The 24,208-nt window shown below is 58.7% G+C and overlaps 10 protein-coding genes across 10 annotated transcripts; 3 read left to right on the forward strand and 7 right to left on the reverse strand.

The window, feature by feature from the left end:
• Nucleotides 1-331: 331 nt before the first annotated feature.
• SPSK_00210 (ubiquitin conjugation factor E4 B) lies at nt 332-4,130 on the reverse strand (the record flags this gene model as incomplete). The annotated part of the gene is made up of 3 exons (XM_016727188.1): nt 332-2,966; nt 3,179-4,023; nt 4,083-4,130. The coding sequence occupies 3 exons, from the start codon at nt 4,128-4,130 to the stop codon at nt 332-334; spliced, it is 3,528 nt and encodes a 1,175-aa protein (XP_016586659.1).
• Nucleotides 4,131-5,165: 1,035 nt separating this feature from the next.
• Nucleotides 5,166-7,541, reverse strand: SPSK_00234 (traf-like signal protein; the record flags this gene model as incomplete). The annotated part of the gene is made up of 1 exon (XM_016727212.1): nt 5,166-7,541. One exon carries the CDS (start codon nt 7,539-7,541, stop codon nt 5,166-5,168), a length of 2,376 nt encoding a protein of 791 aa, XP_016586660.1.
• A 202-nt stretch (nt 7,542-7,743) lies between these two features.
• On the reverse strand, nt 7,744-8,075 carry SPSK_00351 (uncharacterized protein; the record flags this gene model as incomplete). Its single annotated transcript, XM_016727324.1, has 2 exons — nt 7,744-8,000; nt 8,036-8,075. 2 exons carry the CDS (start codon nt 8,073-8,075, stop codon nt 7,744-7,746), a joined length of 297 nt encoding a protein of 98 aa, XP_016586661.1.
• Nucleotides 8,076-9,511: 1,436 nt separating this feature from the next.
• On the reverse strand, nt 9,512-10,507 carry SPSK_00308 (sedoheptulose-bisphosphatase; the record flags this gene model as incomplete). Its single annotated transcript, XM_016727282.1, has 1 exon — nt 9,512-10,507. One exon carries the CDS (start codon nt 10,505-10,507, stop codon nt 9,512-9,514), a length of 996 nt encoding a protein of 331 aa, XP_016586662.1.
• A 512-nt stretch (nt 10,508-11,019) lies between these two features.
• SPSK_00264 (MAP kinase) lies at nt 11,020-12,604 on the reverse strand (the record flags this gene model as incomplete). The annotated part of the gene is made up of 5 exons (XM_016727239.1): nt 11,020-11,376; nt 11,439-11,557; nt 11,620-11,810; nt 11,851-12,255; nt 12,321-12,604. The coding sequence occupies 5 exons, from the start codon at nt 12,602-12,604 to the stop codon at nt 11,020-11,022; spliced, it is 1,356 nt and encodes a 451-aa protein (XP_016586663.1).
• A 912-nt stretch (nt 12,605-13,516) lies between these two features.
• Nucleotides 13,517-15,191, forward strand: SPSK_10296 (glycoside hydrolase family 30 protein; the record flags this gene model as incomplete). Its single annotated transcript, XM_016736773.1, has 3 exons — nt 13,517-14,131; nt 14,198-14,250; nt 14,315-15,191. The coding sequence occupies 3 exons, from the start codon at nt 13,517-13,519 to the stop codon at nt 15,189-15,191; spliced, it is 1,545 nt and encodes a 514-aa protein (XP_016586664.1).
• A 1,035-nt stretch (nt 15,192-16,226) lies between these two features.
• SPSK_00228 (uncharacterized protein) lies at nt 16,227-18,912 on the reverse strand (the record flags this gene model as incomplete). The annotated part of the gene is made up of 2 exons (XM_016727206.1): nt 16,227-16,625; nt 16,711-18,912. 2 exons carry the CDS (start codon nt 18,910-18,912, stop codon nt 16,227-16,229), a joined length of 2,601 nt encoding a protein of 866 aa, XP_016586665.1.
• Nucleotides 18,913-20,003: 1,091 nt separating this feature from the next.
• SPSK_00323 (uncharacterized protein) lies at nt 20,004-20,780 on the reverse strand (the record flags this gene model as incomplete). Its single annotated transcript, XM_016727297.1, has 2 exons — nt 20,004-20,338; nt 20,399-20,780. The coding sequence occupies 2 exons, from the start codon at nt 20,778-20,780 to the stop codon at nt 20,004-20,006; spliced, it is 717 nt and encodes a 238-aa protein (XP_016586666.1).
• A 989-nt stretch (nt 20,781-21,769) lies between these two features.
• SPSK_00265 (succinate-semialdehyde dehydrogenase (NADP+)) lies at nt 21,770-23,350 on the forward strand (the record flags this gene model as incomplete). Its single annotated transcript, XM_016727240.1, has 2 exons — nt 21,770-21,817; nt 21,854-23,350. The coding sequence occupies 2 exons, from the start codon at nt 21,770-21,772 to the stop codon at nt 23,348-23,350; spliced, it is 1,545 nt and encodes a 514-aa protein (XP_016586667.1).
• Nucleotides 23,351-23,857: 507 nt separating this feature from the next.
• Nucleotides 23,858-24,108, forward strand: SPSK_10305 (uncharacterized protein; the record flags this gene model as incomplete). Its single annotated transcript, XM_016736779.1, has 2 exons — nt 23,858-23,879; nt 23,948-24,108. 2 exons carry the CDS (start codon nt 23,858-23,860, stop codon nt 24,106-24,108), a joined length of 183 nt encoding a protein of 60 aa, XP_016586668.1.
• Between the last annotated feature and the right edge of the window lie 100 nt (nt 24,109-24,208).

Raw genomic sequence — 24,208 nt, forward strand, 5'->3', positions numbered from 1 at the left:
GACAGGGCAAACCGTCCATGTGACGAGTCCAAGTCAACGTCAAACGTCCTACTACGTGCAAAACACTTTGCAGTGCATCACACCCCGTGTCCTTGTCGCGTCACAGGGTGGACGAAGACGCACGATGATGATATTACACGACACAAAAACTGCCATAGGAGTGACATGGTGCAACAGGAATACCAAAATGAAAGGTACAGCAAAACCAAGAAAATGAGCCGGGCTACGTGCCCCATGAAAATCAAATTCAAAACCAAAACAAATCGGGCTTGGCCTGCCCATCATCGATCATCGGCTTCCCTCGACCCCCCTTGCGTCCCTGGTAGTGCCATTACTCGGTCGTGTCCATGGCGTCGCCGTCGTCCTCGCGTCCGGACGGCACGGCCGCCGTGGACGCCGTCCCCGTATTCGTAGCCGAGGCAATCGCTTCCGTCACCGTCGACGCGCCGCCGCTCTCCTTGTTCTTGGCCAGCGCCGCCGCGACGCGGTCTGCCTTCCACGCGTCAATCTTCTCCTTGAGCTCCGTCGCCGGCACCACGTCGTCGGCCGTCATCGGCTGCCGCGTAAACGGGTCCTTGGGGTCCGACAGCAGGTGCTGCACAATCGTCGACCGGTCGACAATGTGCCGCGACGGCAGGACGACCGGGTCCTTCATGAGGTCGCCCATAATCGGGTCCTCAAACTCGGCCGGGATCTCGCCCAGGTCCGTCTCGGCCTGGTCAAGCAGCGCCTTGGCCGTGGCGAACTTGGCCCGCAGCGCGTCCCACGCGGCCAGCTTCGCCGGGTCCATGAGGCCCTTGTTGGTCAGGATGCGCGTCGCGCTCTCAAAGATGGCCGGCTTGTACGACCGGCCGTCGTCGGCCACGGCCTCCACAAAGCTGGCCTTGTCGCCGAGGTTGAGGTACAGCTCGACAATCTGCGGCAGCAGAACCTTGGGATTGAAAAAGTACTTTTCCGGGTTCTCCACCTTGAGATTGCGCGACGCCGGCCCCGCCAGCGTCACCAGGTTGTAGTCGAGCATCCCCGCCAGCCGCGACACAATCTCCGGCATCGTAAACGCCTCGCTCAGCGCCTCCGTAAATAGCTTCATCATCGACACCGTCTCGTTGGCCAGCTGCATGTACGACTGCGCCTGGTTCTCCGCCTGCTTCAGCTCCGTCTCCTTTTGCTGCCGCTCGTCCGGCCGCAGGCCCGCCGCACTTGCGCTCTGCAGCTCCCGCTGCAGCTCGTGGATCTTGGGGAACCGCGACAGCGCCTCGTCGAGCACGTACGTCGCGTCGTTGAGCAGCAGGTTGACAAACTGCACGAAAAAGGACCGGTTCGTCTTGCTCTGCTGCGTCAGCTGCCGCTTGTACAGGTCGTTGGGCCACACCGCCTTGATCACCTGGAAGATCTCGTAGCGGATGTTGAACTTGTCGTAAAACGCCGTGTGCGCCCCGGTCTGCTCGCACTCAATGTAAAACTTCATGAGCGCGTGCAGCAGGTGCTTGTTGGCAAACGCGCTGTTCGTCAGCGCGTCGCCCAGCACCCCGTTGGCCAGGTGGTACATGCGCCACGTCCCCGAGAACAGCAGCGACACCAGCGACGACTTGAGGTACGGGTTGCGGATGTACTCGGACGACTCCAGGAACGTGATGCACAGCGCCACCATCTCGTCGCCCACCGCCGACGGCAGGATGCGCGGCACGCGCCGGAACAGAAACTTGAGGTGGTCCACCACGTTCTGCAGCGCGTACTCGGGCAGGCAGCTGAACGCCTCGGGCTGCGCCGCCGGCAGCGGGATCTGCAGCTCCTTGTCCGGCGTGTAGTCGGACCCGCTGGCCACGCGCAGCAGCCACACCGACACGTACCGCATGAACATGAGCGCCCGCTGCTGCATCTTCTCGTCCAGCAGCACCGCCTCGAGCGAGTACCGGTACGCCACGTGCCGGTCAATCGCCGCCGTGTACGTCTGCAGGTGCTGCTCCACCAGCGCCATGGACCGGTGCGTGGCCGGCGCGCCCGCCGCCACCAGCTTGCGCTTCTCCTCTTGGAGCATCGCCAGCTGCTCCTCCATGTGCTTGATCTCGCGGTCCATGTCCTTGAACTTCTGGCCCGCCGCGCCCCCGCCGTAGTGGTGCGACGCCATGTTGAGGAAGAAGAGCTCGCTGACAAACTTGGACTCGCCCGCGGCCGTCGTCGCGTAGAAGGCGTCCGCCTGCGCTTGGTCCGCGTTGAGCTTGGTCTCGTCGCTGATGTCGATGCGCGGCTGGCGCCGCAGGTACTCAATCTCGATGCGCTCCATGCGCGAGAAGCTGGCCTCCATAAACGGCTCGCACATGCGGTCGAGCACCGCGCCCACGTTCATCATGAACCCGTCCGAGGCCACCTCCTTGGCGTTCACCTGCAGCGCCCGCCGCTTGTGGTTGACGTTGAGCGCGTACGCGAACCAGTCGAGCAGCTTGTTGCGCGGGCCGTCGCCGGCGCGCGCAAAGGCCATGGCAATGGCGTGCAGGTCGGACTGGTGCTGGTTCAGCGTGAGCTGCAGCGCGCCGTACACGGCCTCCTTGCGCGTCGGCTCCGTCTTGTGCGAGCCGCCAAAGTACGTCTTGGACACCTCGGGCTGCAGCGGCGAGATGCGGAAGAAGGGCCCCAGGATCGTGTAGCGCTCAATGTTGGGCGCCGACTGGGCCATCTGGAAGTACGGGTGCTGGGCGACGGCGACCAGCAGCGGCTTGAAGCGCGTGTACGTCATCATGGCCTCGATGTACCTGGGGTACTCGTCGTCCATGGTCATCGTCGCGAGCTTAGCGCTGATGTCGATCATGGACTTGGTGAAGACGCCCTGCAGTATGCCGTCCTCGTCCTCGTCGAACCGCGCCACAATGTCGGTCAAGAAGTCCATGTCCAGGCTGAGCGGGTCGTCGGAGCGCATGCCGCGGAGGAGGTTCGGCATGAGTGTGTCGTGGGACGGATTTGGTTCGCGACTAAACAGTCAGAGGAAAAGAAACGAAGAACAAAAAACGAAGAAACAAAAAGCGAAGAAACAAAAACGAAAAAACAAAAACGAAGAAACAAAAACGAAAAAACAAAAACGAAAAAACAAAAACGAAGAAACAAAAACGAAAAAACAAAAACGAAGAAACAAAAACGAAAAAACAAAAACGAAGAAACAAAAAAAGGACCGAAAGGCACGCACCCAAAGAGCTCTGGCATAGTCAGGGCAAACACAATGTTGCTCATGCACAGCCGCTTGATCTCCTGCAGCACGGCCACCCGCTGCGGCACCGTGATGCGTGTCTTGATTTGCTTTGTCACGGTCTTGTAGATGGGCAGCAGGTAGTCCAGCAGCGGCTTCTTGTCCGTATAGGCCGAGCATGCCTCTTGGAACGCTGCGTCAATGTCGTCCGCCGTCAACCGCAGCGGCTTGCCACTGGCCGTCACAGCCTCTTCGCCGCCCGCCCGGTCGAGAATCTCGGACCGCAGGTCGTTGAGCAGTGTCAGCGGTGTGCCGTGCCGGTTCTTGGTCTGGGTCGGAGAGACGGTCACGTGGAGGAGGTTCGAGATGGTGGTGTCGGTCCACTCGGCGAGGGCGTCGGCGGCCGACACAGGGTTCGCGGCCGGCGTGGAGGGTTTTGGGCTGGCGATTGGGTGTGCGGCCGAGGCCTGCTGTTTTTGTGGCACGCCCGTAGGGGTGTTAGCGGCAAGGGCAAGCCGGGGGCGCTTGGAAGGGGATGCCTCGCGGCCTGCGCTGCGAGAGCGAGCATGGTCTTGGTCGTTACCTGATGAACTTGATGCGGCGGTTTGCTTCGGTGTGATTGTGATCTTTCTTGTGGCCGGGGCGGGTGTAGGCGTCGATGCGGCGGCGGCGGACGAGGCTGGTGACGCTGGCGAGGCTGCCGCTGCCGGTTTGGGAGAGGTGGAGGTGGCTGCACCGTCCTGGGGCACGGACGTGGACGTGGACGTGGACGAGGACGAAGCTGCGCCGTTGCCAGAGGACGACGAGGCACCGCCGCCGAGCTTGGCCAGACGCCGTGCCCGCATCTAAAACAATGTTAGTCGAGTCCGCCCGAGGGGCCGTTGGCAGGGAACTTCGAACCTACCTGTTCGGCACTGGGGAGCGTGGGCTCCTGGCCCTCGTTTGGATCCATGTGGGCGATGGTGCGTTCTGGAAATGCGGACCTTTGCGGCAGTTCGCAGCTGGACTATTCGACGTCGAGGTTCGAGTTGGAGACAGTGGCCGTGATGCGGAAGACCCGAGAGTGAAGAAGTCGAAAGAAGAGTACTCGTCTGTCGGACCGGACAGCTTGTTGTGTGAGGCTGGAACAGCTTGTTTGGGGTTGTCGTGTGTTGTTCTCCGCTGCAGACGGGCAGACGTCGAACAAGTGTATGTCAAAAAAAAAAAATCTGCTTTGAGATGAATCACGCTGTTCGATGCAAATTGGTGATAGTGGGTCCTGTGTCCTGTCGGGAAGGAAGGGGGGGTTGTTGCCTGTGAAGAGAAAGAAGGGAAGGTACCTTGGCTTTGGGACCAGTTGTTGCTTCCCTGTCGCGATGCCTTCTCGGAAAGGCAGGACTGTTGAACGGGATGTCGCCGCAGGGTAGCCTAGCTGTTGGTGGTGGTGGTGCCCCGCACCTTTCCTGTTTAGCGGCCTTGTTGCCTCTCAGCAGGCAGCTGTAAGGGTGCTGAGGCCTGTTCACATTGCCCACAGCGGCAGCATTTAGCGATGTTACTGGTGCCGAAATAGGGCGTTTTAGGCCGGCAATATGCCTAATGCTCGCAAAGGGTCCTGTAAAGGCGGTGTGGCTGCAAACCTAGCCTGGGCCAAATTCGCCCCGCCCGCGGAACCTGAAATCGAGCTTCGGAGAAGCTCACAGAAGACAGTTGTGCTGTCCGCATTAGTAATGCTCCACTTATAGCCGCCAGTGCGTAACGACGCACATAACGCCAACCATCACCGTAATAACATGAATGTCTACGACTTGAAAAGTAAAAGATGAGTAGTTTGTATTTGTGCCATATGGCCCGAGTACGACATACAATCTGGGTCATATTTATGGAGCCCATGATCCGGCTTTCTGCCCGCATAGCAATGAAGACAATGATAATGATAATGACAATGATGCAACCAAATACAAAGGTAACAATGCTCTTGAGAAAAGACCTGTTAGTCTCGTATCCCATCTTACAGCCGCGGGGGATTCTCGCGGTCACTCATGCGGCGTGGCGGCATGGCCGTGTTGTTGGTCGGGGCACGCAACACCGTTGGAGGACCCCGTGGGCCCGGGCCGGGGCCGGTGGCTGCTCCATTCGTAGACGGACCGGCTGCAGCACTCGATGCACTCGGCGGCACAGCGGCCGGTCCGCCGCTCGACACGCCGTCGTCACCAGCGGCGGCGCCGCCACCGCGCAGGCCGACGGATCGTTTCGTGGTCTGGCGGAACGACTCCATCAGCCAGCGCACGTACATGCTGATATGGCCCATGGTGTTGCGCATCTCCAAAATCTGTTCCTTGAGCGGGCCGAGCTCGTTCATGAACATCTGGGCCTGGCGCGCGTCGATTTCGCCGAGGTAGCGCTCGAGGTTCTCGACCTTGGCATCGAAGATGTCAATGTAGGCAACAATGCGGTTCATGCGTTCGTCGCTGTTTGCGTCATCGGACGCAAGGGCTGCCGTGGCGGGAACCAGTGCGCCGTCCGTAGGCGGTGTGCCGGGATGTGGCACGTTGCTGCCGCCACTGTTGTTACTGTTCGCCGGCGCGAGGTTGTCGCCGGCAGCTGCCATGTCATAGTAGCTGCTGAGGTCCTGGTGTGGTTCCAGCGTAGGCTGTGTCTGGGAGTAGACGTGCCCTTGCAGGTTGGGATGCTGTGACGGGTACTCGTACAACGTTGTTGGCGGTGGCTGTTCGGTCTGTGGTGCTGCAGTTCCTGCCACAGCCACCGTCGCAGCCAGGCCCGGTGCCGGTGACTGCGCCGGCCGGGCGGCCATCTCTGCCTCGAGTTTGCGCACCCGGTCTTGTGAGTCCTGCAGCACCGTCTCCATGCTGTCCATGTCGGCGCGGTGGGCGCGGTTCATGCGCATAATCATACCGTACAGGCATGTCCGCTCATGGTCGCCAAAGTCCTTCTTCTTACTGGTAAAGGAACAGCCGGACGCGCGGAACTTGCACTCGATACGGCGCTCTCCACACTCCATAACGTGTGTTCCGTGGCGGTGGCGGGGCACGGCAGCCAGGCAGTGCTCGCACATGAGCTCCTTTTGGTTGCAGTCGGCGTCGTAGTGGTCGTCGAGCGCGGCGAGCTCGACGGGCTTGCCGCAGTACTCGCAATCGATGGCTTGGTGCAGGCACCGGCCGTCCTCGCTGTCGCGGCGCGTAACCAGCTTGTCGCAGTTTGGGTCGGGGCAGGGGATCTTGGTAAAAGGGCACTCCGTCTTATAGTGGTCCTTGATGAACGCGCGAGCCGACGTGTGGTCGCAGCGCCGGTTGGGACAGCGCACGTGGAGGTTGTCGAGCTGGTTGGAGATGATATGCGGCGCGGGCCGGGCAATTACGGGGCCGTTTCGCGACGAGAACCGCGGGATGGGATTGCGGTCGATGGGGCAGCGATTGCTATGGCGTAGCGACTGCGTCAGGCACTTGGCGCAAAATATATGGAAGCACTTTGTTATCTGAGGCTTGACCAGTGGCGCGCGGCAAATGGGGCAGTCGAGGTTCTCGTCGTATGTGCCAATGTATTCGAGCGCGTGCCAGTCGAGCTTGGGCGTCTTTGGCCGGCGACGCTCCAGTCGTGCCGCGGGCGTCACGGGTGTCACGGGTGTCACGGGTGTCGCAGGTGCAGCAGGTGCAGCAGGTGCATGTATCTCGAGCTGTGGTGCACCGCTCCGTCCGCTTGCTCTGCTCCCGCTGCCACTTCCGTCTCCATCGCGTAATCGTCGCAGCATCTCCAACGGCCGACCTGCCTCGCCTGTTCCTGTTCCTCCCGTTGCTGGCCAGGGTATGCTGGGCGGCGATGGGAGCCCTTCTTCTGTATGGTCTTCCGTGTTCGAACTCGAGATGGAGTAGTTGGTGTTCCATGGACGGCCTGGAAACCTGCCGCGCTCCGCCACGTCATTCGTATATCCACTGCGCACGTCCGCGCTCAGCATGTCCATGTTGAGTCGTCGGCCGTCGGCCGCAGCTGCGCTGGTGTTGGCTTCGTCTCCTGAACGCCCCGGGTGTCCGGGGCCAATGGTGCTCGGCGAGGGCGAGAGGGCGATGTGGCCCATCAGTCCGCGTAACACGTTTGGTCGGGACGGCAGCGAGTCTTGGCTGTCGCGGCTGTGGCTGCTAGCCTGGCCGGTGCTCATGCGGCGCTCTATGCTGTTTCGTCGGCTCTCGCTCTGGCTGGTATTGGGATGTGAGTCCAAATCCAGGACACCGCCAGCCTCGTCGCTCTCGGCAGAGTCTTCATCGTGTGGAGGCAGGTTGGGGTAGCGCCGTGAGCGATTGCGGCCGGCGTTGTGGACAGCAGTGCGGTACTCGTCGGCAAAAAACTCCTCGGGTGTGTTTGGCGGCGGCATCGTGACTGTTGCAGAATGAGTCAAAGGAGAGAAGTACGAGAGAGGATGCGCGTCACAGCGCGGAACGATGGCGGGCGTCGCAGTCCCCCTTGAGCAGTTCGACGAGACGATGTAGCGGTGGAGGATGGAGGGGCAAGCGTCGCAGGCTCCGTCTGCTGCTTTTTGCTTGTGATTGTGTGGGTCGTCGGAACCCAATGTCTCGTCAAGTCGTCAGAGCTGGTGAGTCCCACGGAGCCAAAGCGGCATCGCGACGGTGGTGAAGAATCTGTGACAAGTGTAGGGGCGTAGAGACTTGCGTTTCGATGCGACGGCGGCCTTTTCTCTTGTGAAGAATGCTTGGCGTGGGTTGGGAGGCGTTCGGGTTGACACCGAGGCTTTGGGGCCAGAAGCGGACGAAAGAAAGAAACCAACGCGCCAATGATTCGCTATGGTGAACTGTAGCGGAGACAGGGTGCCACACTGTCCTGAGTTGTGGGGAAGCGTGACAGACTAACCACTAAAGATGAAGAGGACAGCGTACAGGCGGTGGGTCATGTTGATGCGATGGTGATGGTGACGGACATAGAAGAGAAAAGCGTTTTGGTGAGATGATGCAAATAGATAATTTGGATAGAGGCTCCGTATATTCATAAATTGTTGGGAAAGTGCATCTGGTGACTAGTTGGGGAAAGAGCTTTGAGAACAGATGTCCGTGTCAGAGGCAGGAGCTCTGGTTGGGTTTGACGTAGTCGGGAGCATCTCATTGGTCCGTGCGATCGCATTTGCGTCACCGAGATGACACAGCGGATCACGTGACCTTATTGGATTCTGATGCCGCGACAGTATGAGGTTGAGATACACGTCGCCTTGGTCGACGAGGAACCTGTGGATTGACTAGTTGCATTTACTTAAGAGGTGTATAATGTCCTTGGTTATATGTGTTGGTCAATCGGTGGGTTAATTAGGCATAGTTGACTCTCGTTTGAGGATAGATTACGGTTTATAAAAGCTCGCATCTATTTTTACATATCGAACACATTATACGTAATATTGTTTTTAAATTATGAATAGTAAAGAATTTCAAGTAATAGAAAGGCATTTAAACCTTATTCAACTCACAGGCTGTACGGCGCCGCCACAAACACCTCACGAAGGCCGAAAGCAGTCTCCTTACACAGATCCGCACCGGCCACATCGGCCTACGAGCGTACCTCTACCGACGAGACGCCGTCGACTCACCAACATATATATACGGCGCTAGAGACGAGACCCCGGCCCATGTCCTTTTATCCTACACGGCGGCACCGTCACGGCCGACAGACTAACCGTAAACACTAACAGACTTAAACCGCCGACTTCAAACGGGTCTCACGGCCCGACCACTCCTCCGTTAACTTATCCGGAGCGGCAGGCTCCCGGAGTATAGCCTAACGAGGGAGCTTGAACGGTCGCCGTCGCCGGCCTAGAGTGACGACACACTAGACAATACACCGACTCTCCTTACACTCTTTACGCCATCTGCTTCCCTTGCTCTTTTCTGTCCTGTTTATTCGATTCTGTTTTGTTTTATTCTGTTTATTTATACCTCCTCGGTAGCTATTCGAGCCAACCGCACGCAACCGTAACTAGAAAGATTACACACCTAGATCTGTGACAGTTTTTTCCCCAGAGGGTTTTGTCTAGCTAGTCGCCAATAGTCAGGAGTGGCTGAGAAAGGCGGATAATAATAATAATAATAAACCTTATTCAACATTTGCACCTCGAAATAGAACATAAGACGTTACATGGTCCGTAAAACTGTGATACAATTTCTGCTACCCCGTTGTTTTTTGCAGTAGTACGAATATATATTTATGGCTGTAGGATCTGCTCGGCCCAAATAGGAACCGTGCAAGTGTATGTGTGTGGTGTATATCATATGATTATCCTTGTTGTGCCCGATCCTTCTAGTAGAGTTGTTGATGTTCACCTCTGCCACACCGTTGCACGAATTACCGCGTCAACCACTCCATCGCCTTGTCGACCTCCTCGGCGGTGCCGCATACCAGCCCGCCACGCTCGTCTGTGTCGGCCAGCGGCGTGTCCAGCACCGGCTCGCCCGAAACGGGATCAACGGCCTTGCCACCCACGGTCTCGAGGACCAGCGCCACCGGACACAGTTCGTAGAGGCGGCGCAGCTTGGGCGTGCTGGCGGCGGTGACGGGCGACAGGTAGATGCCGTGGCGCTTGACGAGAATGTGCACGAGGTCGGGGACGAGCCCGCCGGCGTAGCGCAGCGTGTACTTGCTGGCGATGTAGTGGGCGATGAGGTCGCCATACGGGGTGAGCTCGGCGGAGCAGCGGATGTTGGCGGGGGCAAAGTATTTTGTGCGGGCCTCGGCAGCGGGGGCGAGCGTCACCTCGGGGTGGACAAGCTCCCAGGCGCCCGTAGCCGCCCCATAGCCCACGTCGATGCACACGGGCTTGGCCGCGCCCGGAACGCGCAGGGCGATGAGGGCGGTCGTGCGCGGCCCGTAGACACCCAGCACGGATGCAATCTGGGCGTCGGCTGGGCGCGAGCCAATGGCGGTGGCCCCGTCCCAGACGCCGGCAATGGTGCCGACGGTCCAGTTGGGCGCAATGATGGAGCTGCCGTCGAGTGGATCAAAGGCCACGGTGTAGACCTCGGACGAAGACGCGGACACGGACGAGATGGGCCGTTCAATCGGGTCCTCTTCGGAGCTGGCCGTGGCGACTGTGGGGCAGCGAGCGAGTGCTTCTCGGATTAGATTCTCGGCCATCACATCGACGTTCAGCTGGTCGTCGCCAAAGGCGTTGGTGCCGCCGGCGAGGGCGACGTGGTGCGCATCGCTGAGGGCCGAGGCGACAGCGGCGATGCTGTCGAGGAGTGCGGGCAGCACCGAGGTGGTGAGGGCTGTGCGGTCGCTGGTGGCGCCGGACAGGACCTCTTTCAGGTGCTGAACGACGTTAGACGTACTGGATGACATTGTGGCGTGTGTGACTGCGCATGTTAATGTGTGTTTTGAGTTGCCAGTGAGGGATATTATGTGAAGCTTTTGGGATTTCATGCCCCACTTTCGCGGACGCCAAATGGTGATGTACCAGAACACTGTGACGAGGGCGGGAAAGCAACGCAAATATGAATTTAAAAGACGTACTCGATTCTGAAAGAATACAAAGCTCAGAAAAAGGCAACAAAAGCCTCATTACAGCAGTTGCGTGTGATGCGCTTGACGGCTGCGTTTATGATTCTTTTGCTGGTCACCTCTCCCCGAGATGACCTCCTTTTCGACGATGTGGGCAAGGTCAAGAACAGCCTCTAACGAGGCCCATGGGACATTCCAAGGGGCTCCGGCTGTGCCTTTTGGGCTCCGACAGTACGTAGCCCATGAGATTGCCTACTTGGGAAAGGCCATCTGCTTCCGGCACTGCTATATAAACACACAGAGGGAAGAGAATTATCAACATGCAACGTTGGACGTCAACGTCAACGTCAACGCTACTCTATCGTGGTTGTTCTTAGCCAACTGGATTCTAGCAGGTCCCGTGCGCATGGTCTGTTGTGCGGCTCCAGATCCAACATGCTTCGTACAAATGCCACAAATGCCTCTCTGTCGTCTTTGCGTCCGTCGCCTTCACCAAAAGCACCACTGCCAGCGCACAGATTCTCGAGCGCAAGCGACGGAAAGGATATGCCGCTCTCGAGCCGGTCACGACGGCTGGCACGGGACAGCAGCGTGTCGGGCACGCGCCCCAGTATCGCCTGCATCTGCGCCAGGTGCGCCTCGGACGAGTACGCGGCTGTGGCAGTGGCTTGTCCGTCGAAGCAAAGCTGGCCCGTCGTCAGCTCCCATATCTGCAAGTACGCTTAGTGTCAGTACGTGTTTGTGATTGTCCGTGGGTGATATTGATGCGCACAACGAGGCCCAAGTTCCAAATGTCGACCTTGCTGTCCCAGGCAGCACCGAGAATGACCTCGGGCGCCCGCAACTTGTCCGGCTGGATCCATTCAGAGAGGAGCTTGGTCGTCCACGAGGCTGTTGATGGTGAGTGCATGCGCTATGGTACGGAGGGAGGTTTCTGGGTTGACAGGACGCACCAGTGCCGAAATCAGCGAGGCGGAATGACATGCCTGAGACAGCGGCTGCGGCTGTCAGATCCTCGTGCGCCGAAGCCACCGGCTCCGACGCCATGTAGTAGTCGTGCGGCGGCGGTAGTGGCGCTGATTTTTGCTGGAAGACGTCAGGCGGCGCGTGCTGGAACATGTCGTTTGTCTCGGCCGTGTTTCGACTAGAATGTTTGTCGGTTTGATGTCTTGATGGGTTAGTACGCGCATTTCTCACGATATACCTTTGAGCTGGTATGGGACACACCCGTGTGGATAACTCCGCATTCATCATGAAGAAACGCGAGCGCCGTCACAAGGTCCCGTGCGACTTGCTTCGCCAGGTGCACAGGAAGCCGGCGGCGCGGAAACAAGTCTCGGAGCTGGCCCAAGTTTGGCCCCATGGCTTTGAACACGAAACATACGTGCTGGCCGTTTGGACCCTCGTGCCTGAAAGTGTCGAGGAGCCCAAGAACATGTTTACTTTGTGGATCTCCCCGTTTTTCTTGCTGTTCTTGATGTGCTTTCTGTTTGTTGACGATACAATCCAATATGGCAAGCTCGTATGAGTCCTTTTTGCCATCGTACGTATCTGCTGTCAAGATTTTGAGGGCGACCATTTGCTTCGTCCTCAAAACAACGTGTTAATTCAGGCATATCACCACCGGTCACACTACCAATATCTGGTCACGTACTGTGTATTGTGAGCCAGCCAAACAGTCGAATACACCCCGAACCCAAGTTTTCTTAGTACACGGTACTTTCCGTTGTCAAACTTGGTCCCGATGCGGACCGGGTGGAAGCCTCCCGAGGCATATCGTGCTATGTTTTCTTCGGATATGCTGGGCGTGGTGTCTCTGTTGAGCGAGGTTCTGAATGACACATACATCCGGCCTGTTCCGCAAGACCGGTAGCTACGCCCAAGCGCCGACTGGAGGCGACGAGACACCGCGCTGAATGCCCTTGGAAGTGGCGACATTGTGAATGGAATGTTGGAATGCCGGTGAACGTAAACCTCGCGACGCTCTGTACGTGCACGTTGTGACGAGGATACATGTAACAGTGGATTCGATTTTATGTAAGCAGGAGCGTGTCCCCTGAGAGACGCATGGGGATTGGCTGATTGATTGGCTACGGTGCATCTTGAGTTATGCAGGTACTATGTGCGAGATGTAGCAAAGTGGCGCGTATTGCCGTCGTTATCAGGATTTCCATGGACTATATGTTGTACGCAGCTCTTGTTATCGGTCTCCACCCGAATCTAGATTGGTTGTATAAGGCAAGACGGGACAGCATGCGACGATCCAAGCGACGTCTGTGCAGTCTAGCCTTCTTCCCGGAAACGAAGAGACGTCTTATGATGGTTTGTTATTGTGTGGACGTCGACCCGACTCATCTCAACACATGTCCTCGGCCGCTTCCTGTCATCCATCCAACAGACATGCAATCAAGAGCATTCGTCACCGCCATCCTGCCACGTTCTTTTTGGTTTATTTTGGTGTTTGCTGATCGGCGGGACGAGTGGCACGTTCTCCGCCCAAAGGGATTGATCCGGCGACCACTGCCACTCAGAAATGGCACACAAGACGGGACAGCCTGCAGGTACATATGATTGTGCCTGGGTTGACGGGGGTCCGACGAATGGTAGCGAGCACACGTTTGTCTGGATGCAGTAAATTGCAGTTGTTTTCTTTGCCCGTCAATTTAGCCGTCGCACGAGAAATTGCGTGGTCGACGGACGACAGACAAAAATAAACAAAAGGTTCGCGGAGCTAACTGGTTTCCTGGAAAAAAGGGGGCCCAGTAAATGACGATCCGAGAGTACGGACGGTGTTGGATACTCTTGTGAAATAAAACGGACAATCACCGCCACTTGCTCGTCATTGTTATGATGACTGTTGCTTTCACCACGCCCTATCGGCCCACCTTCAGTATGCACACGCTGTCCACTCTTGCTGTTGCCGGCCTGGCAGCCGTAGTTTCTGCGGCCCCCGCGCCGGCGGACGGTTTCCGGCTGACGGTCGACACGGCCACGACGTACCAGACGATTGACGGGTTCGGGTTCAGCGAGGCGTTCCAGCGCGCGCACCAAATCATCGACCTGCCCGAGGCCACGCGGGCCGCGCTGGTGGACCTGCTGTTCAACGCAACGTCGGGCGCCGGCTTCTCGATTCTGCGCAACGGCATCGGCAGCAGTCCCAACAATACGCAGGACTGGATGAACACGATTGAGCCCGACGCACCGGCCGGCGGGCCGGCGGGGGCGCCGCATTACGTGTGGGACGGCCGCGACTCGGGCCAGTTCTGGGTGGCGCAGCAGGCGGCGGCGTACGGAGTCAAGACGTTTTACGCGGACGCGTGGTCGGCGCCTGGATTCATGAAGAACAACAGCGACGATGCCGGCGGCGGGTACCTGTGCGGCAGTCCGGGCGCGCCGGTGTGTGCCTCGGGCGACTGGCGCAAGGCGTATGCCGAGTACCTCGTGGAGAACGTGCAGCTGTACAAGGTGGGTGGAAAAGTGCGCGTTGGTTTTTTTTTGTCAGTCAAGCTCGACGCGAGCTGACCCCAACAGGAGCACGGCATCAACATTACACACCTTGGCTTCTTGAACGAGCCCGACTTGACGTGAGTTTTTCTGTTGTCTCCCCACATCCGATGGCAACGCGTCACCGAGTCTCACATCACACAGGACCGCCTATGCCTCGATGCTGATGGACGGCGCGATGGCGGCCGATTTCATCAAGATTCTGCACGCGGTGCTGGCCGCGCACGGCCTCGAGAAGCAGGTGCACATCGCCTGCTGCGACGCCACAGGCTGGGCCACGCAGCGCAACATGTCGGACGCCATTCTGCGCGACGCCGACGCCGCGCCGCTCGTCGACGTGTTCACGACGCACCTCTACACCTCCAAGGTCGACACGCCGCTGCCGACGCGGCCACAGCAGCCGCAGCACGCGTGGATGTCCGAGTACGCCGACCTCGGCGGCAACTGGTCGACGACCTGGTTCAACGCCGCCGCGGCCGCTGCCAACGACACCGACGTGCTGAAAGGCGACGGGCTGACGTGGGCGCAGCACCTCCACACGGGGCTGACGACGGGCAATTTGAGCGCCTTCTTGTGGTGGGTGGCCACGCAGGACACGCAGACAAACGGCAACAACAACGAGAAGCTCGTGCTCGTCGACCTCGCGGCGGGCACCTACACCGTGGCCAAGCGGCTGTGGGCGTTTGCGCAGTTCAGCCGAGCGGCGCGGCCGGGCGCCGTGCGGGTGGCCGTCAAGACGACGGGCGTCGACGGCTGCGTGGCCAAGGGCGCGTCGCCGCTGCGCACGGTTGCGTTCCACAACGCCGACGGCAGCGTGTCCGTTGTGGCCATCAACGACGGCGCGGTGGACGTGTCCATCAGCGTGCGCAGCCGCGTGGCGAATGCCGTCTCGGCCGAGGCCTGGGCGACGGACGAGACGCGGGATTTGGAGCCGGTGGCGGTGACGGTCGACGCGCGCGGCGACGTGACTGCTGCTGCGGTCCCGGCACACGGTGTCCTGAGCGTGATTGTTCGTGTGTAGGTTGGTGGGTGGATGTGACGGTCGGTGGAAGGCCAGATAGTAAGATGTTTGCTGTGACCGAGCTGTCCTCTTCGCTGTATTAATCTAATATTATTATTTTGTCTTTGCAGGATACGTTTATAAGACGATAGCATGATTTCTTTGCCAGATGACGAATTACCAAAGTCACTGAAGACGTGACATCTGCCGTCTCGGCCATCACAATGTGGAAATACACTACATTGACACGGGCCATAGACAGCACATTTGTCCGATGTGATGCGAGACGACAGAAATAAATAAGAGAGTGGCTAGAAAGGGTACCACGGCTCGGATCACTGCCTAGCCGGGCCTGTGGACCTGCAGTAGGGCGACGGGGACGAGGATAAACCGACACAAGGGCAAAACGAGAACCCTGATGGCGACCTTGATGGGCCACGGCAGCGGTGAGACGAGACTTGGGGACGGCGAGTACGTCGTATGGATCGTTTGTGGGCGGTGAGGATGTGAGGATGTGACACTGATCATACTCTTTGCGGATTCCAACGCCCGTCGACCAGTCGCTTTTCTTCTCTGCACAGCTTGTCATCTCAGATCCTGGATGCTGTGTCCCGGTCGACGCCGTTTGTCATTGGTAGTCTGCCTGTCGTTTGATGACATGGTCGATCTCGCATATGAGGGACGACGGGTGATTTCGCGTATTGAAATTGCCGTTTTATGTGTCCTGCTTGTACTCTGCTCTGTGTTCATTTCGGTACTGCATGGTGCCGGCAGTCGTCGATGCGCCGCTAACGAGTAGTCAGGGGTACAAAGCTGCAAGGGGAGAGCTATTTCGCTTGCTGACGTGTGGTTGATACCTCTGGACATGCGACAATATATTTGACGTCTTCCCAGCGTCTTCCCAGATGTTGCTCGGCATACTCGCTGCTCGATACTCAATACTCTTTCCCCGTGTCGTGACAGAGGCGTCTGTCTCTTCTGTTGTGACATTATCTTCCACCGTCCGCCTCTTACCTTTCTGTTTTGGAGTGGCACATTTGCAATGGCCGTCGACGATTACACCGTCGGGGCCACGCGCTCCGACACACCCACCAACACACCCTCGTCCACGTCGGCACTCATCGCCACCAAGTTCACGACGACGGCGATCCGCAGCAAGACGAACCGGCACGAGTCGCCGCAAAAGGGCATTTCTGATTTCTGGTCGGCCTTCCACGCACGGAAGCCGGGCAGGATCACGTCGATATTCCCGCGGCGACTGTACGAGCAGTGGGGCCTGCAGCCTGCCCAGGATGTCGTGGGATGGACTGCCGCGACGGTGGCGGGTGTTGCAGGTGTGAGCACGCCGGCAGCCTCGTCCTCCTCATCGACTTCCTCGACCTCGTCGGTCTCATCATGGGCGGCTGTGTCGGCTCCGTCGACGCCCACAGAGCCTTCGCCAACGCCGACGACCTCCTATGAGGCTGCCGCAGCTGCTTGCCGTGCCGCCGTGGCCCGCATCGTCAGCGCATGCCACCGCACGAATGAAAAGTTCACCGACCCCGAGTTCAACTTGGAGGACGACCCCAACCAGAACTGTCTGCGCGGCCTGGTGCGGCGGCGCGCGGCGGACGGCGGGGAAGAGAATGCGCTGCATCCACTGCACACACCGCCGGCGGTGCATCGCGTGGACTGGATCTTTGAGAAGCCAGTGTTTGTCAAGAACGGACGCGAACGGAGTGAGGACACCAGCGAGCGCAGCGAGGACAGCGGCTTCTCGTCGTCCGACGTGCAGCAGGGCCGCGTGGGCGACTGCTGGTGGATTGCCGCCGTGGCAACGATGGCGCACCGCACGGACCTGATGCGCCGCGTGTGCGTGGCCCGCGACGAGCGGTGCGGCGTCTACGGCTTTGTGTTTGTGCGCGACGGCGCGTGGACGCCGGTGGTGGTCGACGACCAGCTGTACGTGCACCACGCGAACTTCCGCGCCGAGACGTACGACGCGTCGGGCCAGCGCGCGCGCGACCACCGGCAGCGGTTCCAGCGCGGGTCGGAGGCGCTGTCGTTTGCGCGATGCGCCGACGCCAACGAGACGTGGCTGCCGCTGCTGGAGAAGGCGTTTGCCAAAGCGCACGGCGACTACGGCGCGCTGGCGGGCGGCTGGTGCAGCGAGGGCATGGAGGACCTGACGGGCGGCGTCAGCACGACAATACCAGCGAGCCGCGTGCTGGACAAGGACCGGCTGTGGCGGGAGCTGGCGGGCGAGGCAGGCGAGATGGGCGACGACGGCGGCGGGCGCAACAGCGACTTTGTGTTTGGCCTGTCGGTCATGGGCTGTGGATGCGTCCGGGCCAACCACAACGGCCTTGCCGTCAACCACTGCTACTCGGTGCTGCGGGCGGTCGAGGCCCCCTTGGAGGACGGCGCCGCGACGGTCCGCCTCGTCCAGATCCGCAACCCCTGGGGCCACCGCAACGAAGCCACGCACATGGGTGCCTGGCACGGGCCCTGGGCGGACGGCGCCAAGGAGTGGACGCCGTACTGGCTCAAGACACTGGGCCACACGTTTGGTGACGACGGCGTGTTCTGGATGGCCTTTGAGGACGTGCTGGCGACGTTTGGCTACCTGCACCGCACGCGCCTGCTGGACGACGCGTGGACGGCGGCGCCGCCGCTGTGGACGTCGTTGCGTGTCGGCTGGGTCGCCGGCTACGCGGACACGCACTTTGCTGTCGACGTCGAGACGGCCGGGCTCGTGGTGGTCGTCCTGTCCCAGTTCGACGACCGCTACTACCGCGGCCTGCGCGGGCAGTACGCGTTCACGCTGCACTTTGTCCTGCAGTCGGCCAACGGCACGGTCCTGTCCAGCGCGCACGCGCCCAACGCCCAGGAGACGCGGTCCGTCAGCTGCGAGGTCGTCCTGCCCGCCGCTGGGCGGTACACGGTGCGCCCGCACATCACGGCCCGACGGGACCGGCGCAGGCTGGCAGAGGCGGCCGTCGTGTGCATGACGGCCGAGACAAACCCGGCCAAGCTGCGGCAGGTCGGACAGCAGTACGATGCGGCGCACGCCAAGGGAGGCGATGTCGTCGACGAAGACCAGCGGCTGGAAGACCGACGCGCGCGCAAAGTGGCGAGGGTGCGGGCGCGCAAAGCGTGGCACAAGGCCGAGCTGACGCGGCTGCGCGCGGCGCGCGTGGCGTGGGTGGCGGCGCGAGAAGAGTTTCGACTGCGGCGCGAGAAACAGATGCACGACGTGGCCGTGAAGGAGACGGAAAAGGACGACAAGGAAGACCAAGACAAGAACAAGGACGGCCAGGCTCTCCCCGACGTCGACCCCGGCCCCGAGCCAGTGGCCTTTCCCGAGCCCAGCTTTTCCGACAGCGAACTCGACGCCGACGACAGCGACGATCTGCTGGACGACAGCGACGGCGAGGCCGCTGCCATCGACCTGCGCAAGACCATGGGCAAGAAAGGATGGCCGTTTGTAGAGGACGACGACAAGGGTGACGACAAGAACGACAAGAGCGACAAGAGCGACAAGCAAAGTGACGAGGACGGCCACGCCGACGACGACGACTCGCCGTGGAATGCCGTCTGCATCGTCGGCCTGCGCGTGTACGCGAAAGAGCCAGGAGTCTCCGTCGGCCTGGTGCGGCCAGAGAAGACAAATGTGGGGGTCACAAACAAAGATATAAAATAGGAAGCAACCGTAGAAGACACAGGAATTCGCTTCTAGCCACAGCTTAGATTGTTGACACATTTCTGCTTATATTCCCAGCCGGCCAGAATCTGCTCCAGACCCGCCTGTGCCTCCTTTCTGATGGCCTCGACTTCCTTCGTATCATTTCGTCCCAAGACGCTTTCGTATCGAACTGTTTGTGTTGGATTTACTTATGTCGGTGCTTGGGTCTCACCAATTTTGAGCTACGAACCAAGGCTTTTGCTCATAGACCGCTCCGTGTTGAAGACTGTTTGAACAAATACTGTACGTAACGAACGCAGAGCCACAGGAAAACGGAACAGTTCTTGATGAAGGATGATCATGCGGCGTATCAGTCCGCCCCATACGCACCAATCACTCTGCAATCCATACGGGACGAATTACGCCCAGCAACCTATCCGTCTTTCAGACAACAATCAAATGCCCTCATTGGAGGATGCCATACGAGGTTATGGGATTGGCTCATCACCTGCCGACGAGTCTCGCGTGGCTTAGCCACAATTGTTCATCGTTTCCTGGGCATATAGAAATCTCAGCCACCACGAGGCCATGCATTGCCTCGGTGCAGCTTGCGTGATCGTGGGGGCCATAAACCAAACGTGACATGCTCGTCTTCTTCGAGTGTACCGTGGCGGCCGACACGGGCGGGGTAAGCCGCGGGGCATTTGAGGCAACTATGGACCGGAGCATACTGCATGTTTCTTCTGATGTTGAGATGCTTTTGTCTCCAACTAGTGCACATCTCCACAACGTGGCAATACAATTTAGATACTGCTGTTACAACCCTCGTAAGTAGGATTCTGCTGGTAACATGGGGTTTGCCTTTGCTGACAACATACCTGTAGATTGTGTATATTTACACAGCACAAGCATAACGAGTCAAAGCCTCTGTCTACGATGTCCTACCAGCGCAGTACCTGCACGCAATTTTATATTCACTACACTTGTGGCCATGATAAGAACAGCGAATTTGTAAAGTGCCCGGAGCATGAAAAAAGGGAGGCCAGTGCAGTGTTCTCGATAGAGTGGAAGAAAAGACGAGTACGCATGCGCCGAGTGTTATTATCATTAACGAACACATGGAATGGGTATGATTCTCGTGGTTAGCGAAGGGCCAGCATGGACTTTAACTACCAAGGACGGCCGGCTCCCGACTCGTCGACTAGTTTAGCTTCTAGAATCTTCCTCTCCGCGTCTCGGGCACTGCTGCTCCAGGTATCTGTACCCTGAAGCACCGAATCCTCAAAATCGATAAATTTGGGTCCTTGCTGCGTTACCACAATGTTGTACTTGACAAGGTCGCCATGGATCAGGTAGTGGTGAAGGGTATCGAGCGCGGTCTTGCACGCCTCCAGATCGCCGAGATTGGGAACGCGCCCCTCGAGCTTTCCCGTCAAGAAGCCAATGACGCGGTCCGCGTGTATCTCGTACACATAGCCGACGAGCTTGGCGGTGACAGGGCAGTCTATCAGGCGATGATAGCTCTGGAGTTCTTGGATGACCTATGGGATCTCGTGGGGAAAACGTGCAATCTTGAGAAAGTACACATTGCCGTCGATCTCGACCTCGGAGGTGCGCGACTTGTGCTTGCGAACAAGGCGGAGGCTTTCAAAGCGGTAGACGGGGTAGTCGTCGAGAAGATACGTCTTGGGAACGGAGGGGACAGGGGTCTTGTCGAGGTCGCAGCGCGTCGTTCCCTTGCCCACATGGATCGTGAGGGTCGTCCAGGGCGTGTTCCACCCGTCCAGTTTCTCCAGTTCAGCCAGGACCGTGGGGCCGTGGTTACGGGCGTGCCCGGGAAGAAAGTCTTCACCAAAGACGGCGACGTAGACGATCCCCCGATCAGCTCGCTGTATCCTGTAGAAGGCGTCATTGTCCCCAGACTCGACTGACAACATGAGATTCATGATCACTGCAGAGGTAGTGAGGCGAAATTGTATGGAATGAGGGCAATGACTCAGATGGTAGGCAGAGTCGTTCCCTAATGTATTATGGATAGACTTAACAGTCGACGCGGTAGTCGACTCGCACACAGAAAATGGTGTCCAGCTCAGTTCTTTTCTCATTATAATGTTTGTGAGTTGTCTCATAAAAACAATGAAATAGTGGAGCGGAATAATTTTAGTGCGATTTTAACACTCCACAGGGAGTCGATTACTACCTGTCGCCACCTGTCACGTAATTTAGTGCTCCCCAGAGTGCAGTGGAAACAAACACACAAGTCCCAAGAACGACGATGTGCAAGTCGACCTATGGTTATACCACTCCGAGGCTTCGTCCGCACCGACAACTCATGAACAGCACATGCCTGCCCCGCGCCAGTACGTACGATTTTGCGACCTGAAGTTCTAATACGGAATACAATGCGAGGGTGGCTGAAAGGGCGGTGTGCGACATGGTTACACGACCTTCACAACTGCTCACAGTCTCCTATTTGACCGAGCATTGAAGTCCCGTAGGTCAACAGCCTCGATTTGTTTCCCTCTTTTCGGTCAACAGTGACCCTGTCGTTGTTATACGATTTACTGAGTTGATATTGATCTCCAATGGCTGTGGAGATGGCGGCTTAAACCAGCCCTGCCATATCGGGGAGATCGGGAGGCTTTGGTTGCCGACGGGAAGACGGCGCCAACGCCAACTAACTATTGGGGAAATGTGACCATAACCTCCTCCCCGCTGGAGACGGAAATAAAGAAATGAGCAGTAGAATTGTCGATGGTGTCCGCCGACGGCCGCTGTTGCCGGATGTTTGGGGCCCGTGATTCCGAGTCGACCTTTGTCATCTTGTCCGTGTAAGTGTCTAGTGTTCATACTAGACTGTAAATATTGAACGCGAAGCACTCGATGCGGCGTCAAAGGGTACGCATACTGAATTGACCGAGACCGTTTCAACACCATGGCTTCACATCCTATTTTATCCAAGGCATGTGGGCATTTCTCTATGGTCAATGAGTGATTGTTCACTGACAACAACGTGCAGCTCAACGATGCTTCCCTCTTCATCGAGAAGGGCCACATGGACGGCACCTGGGTGACGGCCGCGTCGGGCGCCAGCTTTGACGTCGTCAATCCAGCCAACGACCAGATTCTCGGCGCTTGCCCCGACTTTTCGGTTGCCGAGGCGAACCGCGCCATTGATGCCGCCGCCAAAGCCTTCCCGGCGTTTCGTGACACGGCGCCGCGCGAGCGTGCCCGTCTGCTGCGCCGCTGGTATGACCTGGTCATGGCCCATGCCGACGACCTCGCTCTGCTTCTCACACTTGAAAATGGCAAGCCCTTGGCCGAGGCCCGCGGCGAGGTCGTCTATGCCGCCAGCTTTCTCGAGTGGTTCAGCGAAGAGGCCCCGCGGGCCTACGGCGACACGGTGCCGGCCGCGAACCGGCCTGGTGCGCGCCAGGTGCTGACAGTGCGCGAGCCGGTCGGGGTGTGCGTGCTCATCACGCCGTGGAACTTCCCTGCGGCCATGATTACCCGCAAAGCCGCTGCCGCGCTCGCCGCTGGGTGCACGGCCGTCATCAAGCCCGCCGGCGAGACGCCCTTTACGGCCAACGCACTGGTCGAGCTGGCCCGCCGGGCAGGTGTGCCGCGGGGCGTGCTGAATGTTGTGACGGCCAGCGCAGCGCAGACGCCCGCCGTCGGCGCAGCGCTGACATCGTCGCCGCGTGTCCACAAGGTGTCCTTCACCGGGTCGACGGCCGTGGGCAAGCTGTTGATGCAGCAGTGCGCCGGCAACACGCCCGGCAGCACGCTCAAAAAGGTGTCGCTCGAGCTTGGTGGCAATGCGCCGTTTATCGTGTTTGACGATGCCGACCTCGAAGCAGCCGTGGAAGGCGCGCTGTTCAGCAAGTTCCGCGCAACCGGTCAGACATGCGTGTGCGCCAACCGGCTGTATATCCAGGCGGGCGTGTACGACTGGTTTGCTGCACGTCTTGCTGAGCGTGTCCGCGGCGAATTTGTCGTCGGAGACGGCGCGGTGGCCGGTACAACACACGGTCCGCTGATTCACGCCCGAGCCGCCGCCAAGGCCGAGGCACACGTGCTGGATGCCGTCAAGAAGGGCGCCAAGGTGTTGGTTGGTGGTACGGCCCGTGGCAAGACGGCCTCCTTTGTTCAGCCCACCGTCTTGGCCGACGTCACCTCTGATATGCAGATTGCATCGGAAGAGACTTTTGGTCCCGTGGCCGGTCTCTTCCGGTTCACGACCGAGGCCGAGGTTCTCGATCTCGCGAACAGCACGGAGTTTGGCTTGGCCGCGTACGTCTTCAGCCAGGACGTGCATCGGGCGTGGCGCGTGGCTCGGGCCCTGGATGCTGGCATGGTTGGCCTTAACACGGGCGTAATCAGCGATGCGGCGGCGCCGTTCGGCGGTGTCAAGTCGAGCGGGTTTGGTCGGGAGGGCAGCAAGTACGGCATTGAAGAGTACATGACGGTCAAGACCATCACACTGGGTGCCGAGAGGGTGAAGAGTCGCTTGTAGGGGAGTAAGTCGGATTTTCAGTTCTATGGACGTCAAAAGGTGATTGAGAAGGGGTAACGCAGTTTGCCCCTTCCTGCATGCCGTTCCTTCCGTTTGTTGCTGTGACAGGCGCCTTCTCTTTTCGTCGTTCGTGGTTCTTTACGGCAAGTGCAAATCAGTCTGTTCATTCTAGAATCTAATTGGCTTGAACTCTGATGTTGTCCTATCATCACAGTCGCAGTTTCTTCAATTGGTTGTCTGCGCTTCCGTGTTTACTTTTTTGTTGTTATTTCCCGTTTCGTATCGTTGTAAGGCAGATCAGACAAGACTACCGGTATCCACTTTGACCGCCATCCCCAACTTTCAATGAAACCTTCTCACCGCAAATCCTAACAACATTTTGGTGACCTCAACTTTCGCAGCAGCCACACATCCGCTTCATCCTCGCCATCTGCACCACTCGAGGCAATCTTCGAATCTATCTAAGAAACGCCCGTCGTCCAATCACTTGATACTACTCTTTACGCGATGCCTGCATCCGACGCTCTTCGTGAGTCAATGGAAATCGTCTCGTCCAGTCCGCCCCCACACCAAAGGCAAAAGCTAACAATCGTCGAGAACCGCCTCTGACGCCGGCTGAGCGGACGATTGTCAAGTCGTACGGTGGTTGGACGGGCTTTATGCAGTCGTACGGTCTCAAGCCATGGGACGAAGCCGATGCGCAGGAGGGCAAGCAGATCCTCGAGGCTATGGTCGATGCGGACGACAAGGAAAACTAAGACCCGGAGGGGCAGGGCAGCTTCCAGCAAACATACGAACATACGTGCAGTCCGGGGGCATTGAACACATAATAGCACGGCAAGGGGCGGTGATTACAGC

The sequence above is a fragment of the Sporothrix schenckii genome (genome assembly GCF_000961545.1).
Source record: "Sporothrix schenckii 1099-18 chromosome Unknown Cont45, whole genome shotgun sequence".
In the NCBI taxonomy this organism is placed as follows: Eukaryota; Fungi; Ascomycota; class Sordariomycetes; order Ophiostomatales; family Ophiostomataceae; genus Sporothrix; species Sporothrix schenckii.